Here is an 8,327-nt window from a genome sequence, read left to right on the forward strand (position 1 = left end):
TAGAGAAAAGTTCTATTATTTTACCGCTGCTATTAAGTATCCAACATATTATACAAACACCTATAGATAGTTGAAGAATGTAAGCATACACGGACTTTTGGTACATAAAAAGTGAAGTTACAACACAGAGAGGATAACACTAAGACTAGAACGAAGATGATCCCTTGCACACTACCTAATGTTTCATAGCCGGCTGAGCCCTCCCTCGATTATGAGCTTTCAAAAACAGCCAGCGCAAGATTCCTAAGCCGGCACCCAACAAGAACAAGCATAGACAATCCGGCCCTTCCATCCCAGAAGCAACCAGCGGTTGTCTTCATCAAGTACAAAGTCCTTGTGGTACCATTCCATCGTTATAGACTTGAACATGTTCACGAGCTCTTGGTTCAACGGAAGCGGCTTGAAACCGGCCCTCGTAGTACGGACGTGCCACTGCTTGTATGTCTCCGGCCTCTCAACCCTCTGTAAGCCCTCACATGCTATAGCATTCATAGCCTCCCTCCCATAGAACTCTCTCTCAAACATCAACCTCTCCTGGCTTTCATGTTTTATATTATTCTCCAATGCATCATACAATGCAGAGAAGTGGAAGAGTGCCTCTCGGAACCTTGTAACAAAGAAGGGGGCATTGTATGCTCCATTAACAATTGAATGGACAAAAACATCAGGATTCATCCTCCTGATTAAGTTCAAAACCGCATTCCGCGGACTGGTCCCTTCATCAGTCTCATCAAGCAAGTTCTTAAACCGGTACAGACAGTTCACAGCAAGCATCTCATTCCTATCAATCTTGAGGTCCTCAATTTGGATAGTCTCCCAGTTCTGTGAAGCTATGGCATGGTACTCAAAAGGAACATTGAACCGCTCACAATACTTTGCCAAGCGACGACCGGTCTCCTCAATTCTCTCTGTTGGCCGGAATCCAGGTAGGGGGCAATCTATCCCGGTAATACGTAGCTTGGGAGGTCCACCAGGTCTTTTAGAGAGTTTGTGGATGAGAATTGGCCACTGGAAACCATATCCAACACCAAAGTCTATAATATGAATGCTTGTTGCTTTCTCTGATAACCTATAAATCATTTTGTTAGCAAAGTATAGAGAGATCCTCTTGAAAGGGCAGGCTGAAAGGAGCACGTTGTAAGCTTTCAACATTTCATAAGCTGACATCTTCTTGGAGCTTAAAGAACTATAAAAAATTTGAGTTCCAGTGCCAGTACCAGCCAGGCGTGCCTCAAGGCCATTAGCCATGAAATGGGCCAACCTCTGACACCCATCACCATAAGGGGAAGAGTGCTGCCTAATCTGCTTCAGTAACTCGTTAGCAGTTCTATTGTCACCTGTCGAAACAGCTTGTGCACATGAAATCAAGAGACTCCTCAAATCAGCTGTATCCTTCGTCTTTCCCTGTTTCTTTGTACGACTCTTCCCACCACCAATACCTCCTTGTGGCTGCTCATTTCTCTGTGAGGGCTTCGTTGCTCCATTTTTCGGGGGTTCACCATTACAAAATTGCAAAGCAAGTCCATCAGTAGAAAGCAACACCTTATCGAATACTTCCGAAAGTTCATCATTATCCACATAAATCGCGGATTGCTTATTACTCCTCCCTTCTTCCATATCTATAGCTTCCCTCTCATGATTCTTCCTTCCCCTAGACCCATCCGGGGAATTCTTCACCTGACCCTTCTCCACCTTATGATCATCTCCCTTCCACTGTGGTTGCACCATGCTACTATTCAAGTCAATACCCAACTGATTACCACTAGGAAGGAACTTACTAGCTTCCTCTAACCCTCTCCTAAATTGCAACATAGTTTCAGTGTCGGTAAAAATGTTCTCAGCCAAAAGCTCCACCCCATCACCAGTATTAGACAGAGTGTTCGACGAACTGACCAAAAACTGTGATCCGTCATTGGACTGCGAATTGGGTTGGAAAACATACTCACCAGGAAGAGTAGCTTGGGGAAAAGATGACTTGTACTCCACAATATCACCGAACCACTGAGGATCTGTGCTGGTACTGCTATTAGTACCGTAATCACTACTACTACCAGAAAAAACATCACCAGGACTCTCGACGAGTCGGTGATGATTGGGAGGAGGGTATTCCCGACCGAGAGCATCATAGAACGATTTCTCGGTACTTTGGAGACCCAAGGGGTCGTAAAACATGCAGGGTTTTTCCTCTATGTTCTCCTCCATAAGTATCTGGCTCATGAACTTCAGAACCGTTTCCGAGAACTCACTGTCATCGGAGGGGGAGCTCCCCCTGGACTCGTAATCACAGACGCTGGGCTCAAGCTTCCAGCAGCAGCGGACGGAGCATATGCCTCCGCCGCAGATCCTAATGACATCGGTGGAGCGAAACCAGTGGATTCCACGTCAGGTATAAGAAGAGGACTTTCGAGGAAGGTAAGGTCCGGGGAGGGTACATTGAAAGCGTAGTCGTTTAGAAGATTTGGGTGCTGATTGAAATCAGTAAGGTCATCGACATGTATGAAATTGGGCGAACCATGAAAACTTTGATCCATGACGACTTACAGGGTTACGACTAATAAGGCGAATCTGGGACTAATTAAGCATTAAACTACATAAATCAGATCAAAAACAAGAATTTATCAGAACCGTGAACATCCAACAAAATAAAAATAAAATTTACCCAAAAAAAGACAAAGCTCAAAGGAAGAAAAAGGGGATGACAAAAGAGAAAAAGAAGCAAAATTCAAGAACCTTAGATACCCATCAAGTTTTTTGTTTTTCCCGCGGGAAGCAATAGACGAGCAGATAACGATCAGATGGGACCGAGACTGAAAAGAGAATAGCTTTACTCAGAGCAGAGACGCAATCACTGTGTTGGAGTAAAATCGAATCCTCTGGATACGGTTCCTCTTATATATAGACACACGCACAAAGCAAGAAGTAAAACCTTTCGGAAATTTCGAAGAACGCTCGGGAAGGGGCACAGGAATGACTCATAAGAGGATGTCATAGGGTAATGTCACCGTCACCGGCAACAAGCAGTCTGCCAGGTTCAATTCCCCGATTCGTCCTTGAGCTACTAACTTCCAATATCGAGTGTTTGCATTTGACTCGTCAACGGGCTCAACTAATCTTCTCCACTCTGAACTTTTTTTTTCTTTTTTAAAATTTTGCTGTAGGGATGAAATTTGCATCGAAGACAAAATAAAAAATTTTCTTTTCCTCTTATTTTATTATTATATTTTTTTCAAATCTTAGTACAAAATTTAATAAATAATTCAAAATTTTTAAATTTTAATTCAATTTTTTCAAATTTTAAAATAATAATAATATTAAAAAATAATATTTTTAACTTTCATCTAAAATAAAAAATTCTCATCACACCCAAAATCAGCTCGGTCTATAAATTTGAATATGTAAAAGAGAAATATATTTTGAGAAAATAAACATGGTTAATCAACCATTGTTCTCTTTTTTAAATATATTTAAACTCTTCTCTACGTTAATTGAGTAATGTTGAATATAATAAAAAAATATAAATTATAAATTTATTCACCTTTTTAAAAAAAAAGTGTACAGAATTTATACAACTTATAACTATCAATATCATTTCTATAAATTTAAATCACACGTCACACTAACTGAGAAATTAGAATTCCTCCCTAATTAATTTGGTAAAAGATTTGTTTTGTTGTATAAGCAAATCATCTGAATTTATTAAAATAGTCTCAATGGTAATTTTGAGGTGAAAATTATAAATTTGCTTTAAAAAGAAACAGGTAATATCACATGCATCCACAGTTAATGGAAATGTTATAATTAAATGAGATCCAAAAACATATTTCCTGATTACGAAGACAGACCAGAATTAGAGATAAGAACCAGCCTTCCTTATCTCTAATACAGTCAATGTGGTGGACCCACAACGTGGTAGAGGAACACGACCACACCTGTACTTTTTCCTTGGTGGCTTTCAGATGGTCAAATCATGTGACGCACGCCGCGGTGACTTTTGCAGGCTGCCGATACTTCGAGATGATTGGGAGCCAAGCAACTCCTTTTGATCCCCGTATACCTTGGGGAACAAGTCTCCATAGATTAGCTTATATTTTAATCGGTCTTACTATCAATTATATGATCTTATCATAATTAAGGTTAGCCTTTAGTCTTCCATCACATGACTGTCCTGAGATGAATTGGTCTTATTGTACGTTTGAACGATAAATTCATTTCACTTTATTCTTATAATTTTTTTAAATTTTAAAATAATAATAATATTAAAAAATAATATTTTAACAATATTTTATCATCTCAATTCAATTCAGTTCAACATTTAAACGTAATTATAAATAATAAAAAATAATAATAGAATAATAAATTGTAATGAAAAGTAGATCAAATATAATAACAAAATAATAAATAGTAATAAACTATTCTCATACCCAAACTATGATTTTTCTTTTTTCCATTCTCTGTTTCTGTTTTTCCCGATGTAAGAGCACCAGTTATGGGCTCAACAAAGCTAATTATAGTCAAAAAATAGTTAAAGTGTAAAATAATGTGTTACAATTGACTCAACAAATCAATAATGATTTTAACTTTAAGTTAAATCACTAGCCAAATTTGTTGAGCCAAATGAGCTAGCCAAATAATTTTTTTAGACTAAAATATTCACTTGAGTTGAAGTGAATAAAATTGTTGAGGAAATGTTATGTTTTAATATAGCCGTTAAAGAAATATAGCTGTTGAAAAAATATATCCGTTAAAAAAAATATAAGTTAAAAAAAATATATCTATTAAAGAAATATAGTCATTGGAATAATATGAACGTAAAAAAATTAATAGGTAGTTTTTTAATAACGAATAAATATTCAAATTACAATTATAACTAAAATAAATGAAAAATTCAAAATCAATATTTTATTAGAATGGTGAAAGATTTGTTGAGCCTGTTATTTGATGATGTTGAAAAGTGACTAACTAAATTTGTAAAAATAAATTTCTTAGTCAAATTTTGGCTAAAATTTGTTGAGCCCATAACTAGTGCTCTAATGGGTCAACATCTTGGCATTACCCTTTTCTCTACAAAAATATTATTTATATTTATAATTTTTATTCACATGATAATACGAGCTGATGTATTAGTTATTTATATGCAAAGAATATGAAATTTAAAATTTAAAATTTAAATTTTGAATTTAAAAAAAATGATCAGAATTTTGTACGTAAAATTATAAATAAAATTGTAAATCCATATAATACTATTTCTTTCCTCTAATGTGATTAGATGTGAAGGAAAAGATTGAGAGAAGAATAAGTACTTAGCAAATTAATTAATGAAGTGTTACAATATATTCTAATTCCAATAACCAAAGGCATTTTTCGTATAATAAAAACAACAACTGACAAATTGTTTTGTTGTTGTAAAAATAAAAAAATAAAAAATGGAAGTGAAAGTGTTTTTCACGGGGTCTATGATAATGTCGGATCAAGATTTCTCAGAGTATTTGTATGAATTTTAGAGTACAAAGATTAAAGATAGACATATGATATTGTTGTGACTCTTATAATACTTATTAAGTTTTAATAGATAATTTAATTTTTCTTATTTTGAATATCCAAACTTTCTTTTACATAAGGTAAAAAGTATGAAGTTTATTTTTTAATTTCATCTCAATACAAACATTTATTTTAATTGAGACTTTTCTTAGTTGAGCACATGACAAGTAATGAGAAAATGACCATATAATAAACATCTCCAGACGGAAAGACGATCGATCATACACTATTAATTCATTTATCATATGCTTAGTAAGTTCTCCGTTTTGGTTCTATTTTTGCATATAAAGTATTTATTTTGTGAAAGCGAGAACATAATGTATTCTTTGTAGTTACGTATGTGTGTATATATAATATTACAAAAAAATGATTGTTCTAAATATCACCGTTTAAAACCCATAAAGCTCACTCCTAATTATCTTCTGATTATAATTCGTTAATCCAACATAATGCTACAGTATTTCCTCGTTCATGAACGCATCTTCATTTGTTCTTTTAAGAGAAATACTAAACGCTCCAAATGAGTTTTTGTTTTTTTTTAATGATTAAAAAAATGTTTTTTAATGATATTACGAATTTTTTTATTTTTTTAAAAATATTTATGATGATTAAAAAAATATATAAAAAAGTAAAATAAAATAAAATGTGATGTTCGAGACGTTTATTCGAGAGATTTTTTCAAAAAGTGTAGTACTGCTCTTCTTTTAATATATTAAACCTTCGTTTCTTCTTTACAACATTTCAACAGTTATTTGTGATGACTGTTGAAAAGAAGGTAATAAAAATAGGAAAATGATAAGATTATTACTATTCTACTATCTATTTATTATTTTTTTTATATTCGATTTTTTTTTAATTTTTAATTTTATTTAATGGTTGAGAAAGTGACTATTAGTAAAATTATATATATTTTTATTTTTTTTAATAATTAAAAATATTAAAAAAATACTTCAAAGAAAATAATAAAAATTTAAAAAATTTCAAATATAATATAAATAGTAAAAGAGTAGTAAACTAGTTACAAAGTATCATTATCCAACAAATAATAAGAAATAAGATTTATTTTAAGTTTACAATGTAAATAAAGAAAACTAAAATAAAATAGAGAATATTACTGTAGATGATGCTTTATCAAGTGGACCCGACTGACGTATGCATGCGATTCTAGTCATAAAGATTTGAATATTATTAAAGTAGACTAAGATGCTTTTTAGATAATGGGTTAATTAAATATTATAAAAATATTTTTTTTAATATTATTATTATTTTGATATTTAAAAAAATTAAATTATTTATTATATTTTATGTAAAAATTTAATAAAATTATAATAATAAAATGAGATAAAATATTTTCAAAATTACCATTCACAATAAAAGAGTTGATGGCTTATAGACTATGGAGTACTAAAATCCAATGTTTTGAATACCGTACCGGTCAAGGCACTAGAACGAAATATTTCGGTATCGGTACCGTTTCGGGATAGCATTTCGGGATAACGTTTCGGGATAGTCGATCTATAAATAAATTATATATATAAATATATATATAAATTATATTATAAAATTATAGTCTATATATAAATAAATTATATACAAATATATATATATAAATTATAACTAGTCTAGTCTGAATTGAGGGTTAAAAAATAAATTTGTAATTTGAAAAAACGAAAAAAAAAAAAAAAAAAACACAGGCCGAAATATCGGCCGGTACCGGCCAAAATATAGGCCGGTACAGGCCGAAATTGAGGCCGGTATGACCGGTACCGGCCGGTACGGCCGGTATTTTGACCGGTACGGAACAGGTATAGTACCTGTACCGGCCGGACGGCCGAAACGAAAAATTTCAGCCGTACCAACCGGTACGGTACGAAATTTAAATCTTTACTAAAATCATTACTTACTATAATGTCATTCCAGTCGTCGTCGTCATCATATAAAGGGTGCATGACTTTTGAACCAAAACATGTGCTTCTCTTTTTATAAATTTTCTTGTTGCCTGCTCATAGAAAAAAAAAATGAAAAATTATATAAAAAATTATACTCATCATTTTTACATCACATATTATACGTAATTTTTTTATTTTTTTCTTATCAAATATGTAGTATATAGATGATAAGTTTAAGAACTCAATTAGTTTAAGAAGAATAAAAATAAAGAAAATACAAATAAATATAAATTAGTGTAGTGAGTGGTATGTGATCGATGATGAATAGCAAAGTTAAAGAAAAAAAAGATGAACATGCCAAAACTGGATATTTTATTTTACTATTTTCCTTTTCGTAGTTTATGGATATCAAGGCATCTTTGTTGTTATTATTTCTCTTGTAAAAAATATAAAATAAATTCATAAATTAATATGAATTGATATGATATGTTATATTATAAAATTATTTTTATTATAAATTAGATATTTTGTATCATTCTTTTTTACCATCAATTTATTTAGTATTTTCTTAATATTTCACACTCATGGCATACCATCTGATCCCCAAATCTTCTTGAGGATAGAGAAATCTCATCGTCGCCATAGTCTAGCGAGTGGCTGCTCACCACCGGCACAAACTTCTTCGTCGGGCTCAGGCGACTTCACCAAGGGTCTTCCGGCACTGTTGTGACCTATTTTGCCTAACATCTTTTGGGATCTAATTGCTTCAAAGATCTTCACCCAACAGCTCTGCTTCGACTTTGGGCGGCTACCATCTCGTCGGCGAAAACAGAGTTGTCGCAGTCTCGGGAGAGTAGATACTCGTCGGAAAGCTAGTGATTGTTCTCGGCTGGCTAAGGA

At 33.0% G+C, this 8,327-nt stretch overlaps 1 protein-coding gene across 1 annotated transcript; it reads right to left on the reverse strand.

The window, feature by feature from the left end:
* Positions 1 to 2,874, reverse strand: LOC121239559 (scarecrow-like protein 33). The gene is given in 3 exon segments (XM_041136824.1): positions 1 to 2,264; positions 2,267 to 2,591; positions 2,731 to 2,874. Coding segments are annotated over 2 exon segments (2,286 nt in total). The 5' UTR covers positions 2,532 to 2,591; positions 2,731 to 2,874; the 3' UTR covers positions 1 to 243.
* Between the last annotated feature and the right edge of the window lie 5,453 nt (positions 2,875 to 8,327).

The sequence above is a fragment of the Juglans microcarpa x Juglans regia genome, chromosome 7D (genome assembly GCF_004785595.1).
Source record: "Juglans microcarpa x Juglans regia isolate MS1-56 chromosome 7D, Jm3101_v1.0, whole genome shotgun sequence".
Classification (NCBI taxonomy): domain Eukaryota; kingdom Viridiplantae; phylum Streptophyta; class Magnoliopsida; order Fagales; family Juglandaceae; genus Juglans; species Juglans microcarpa x Juglans regia.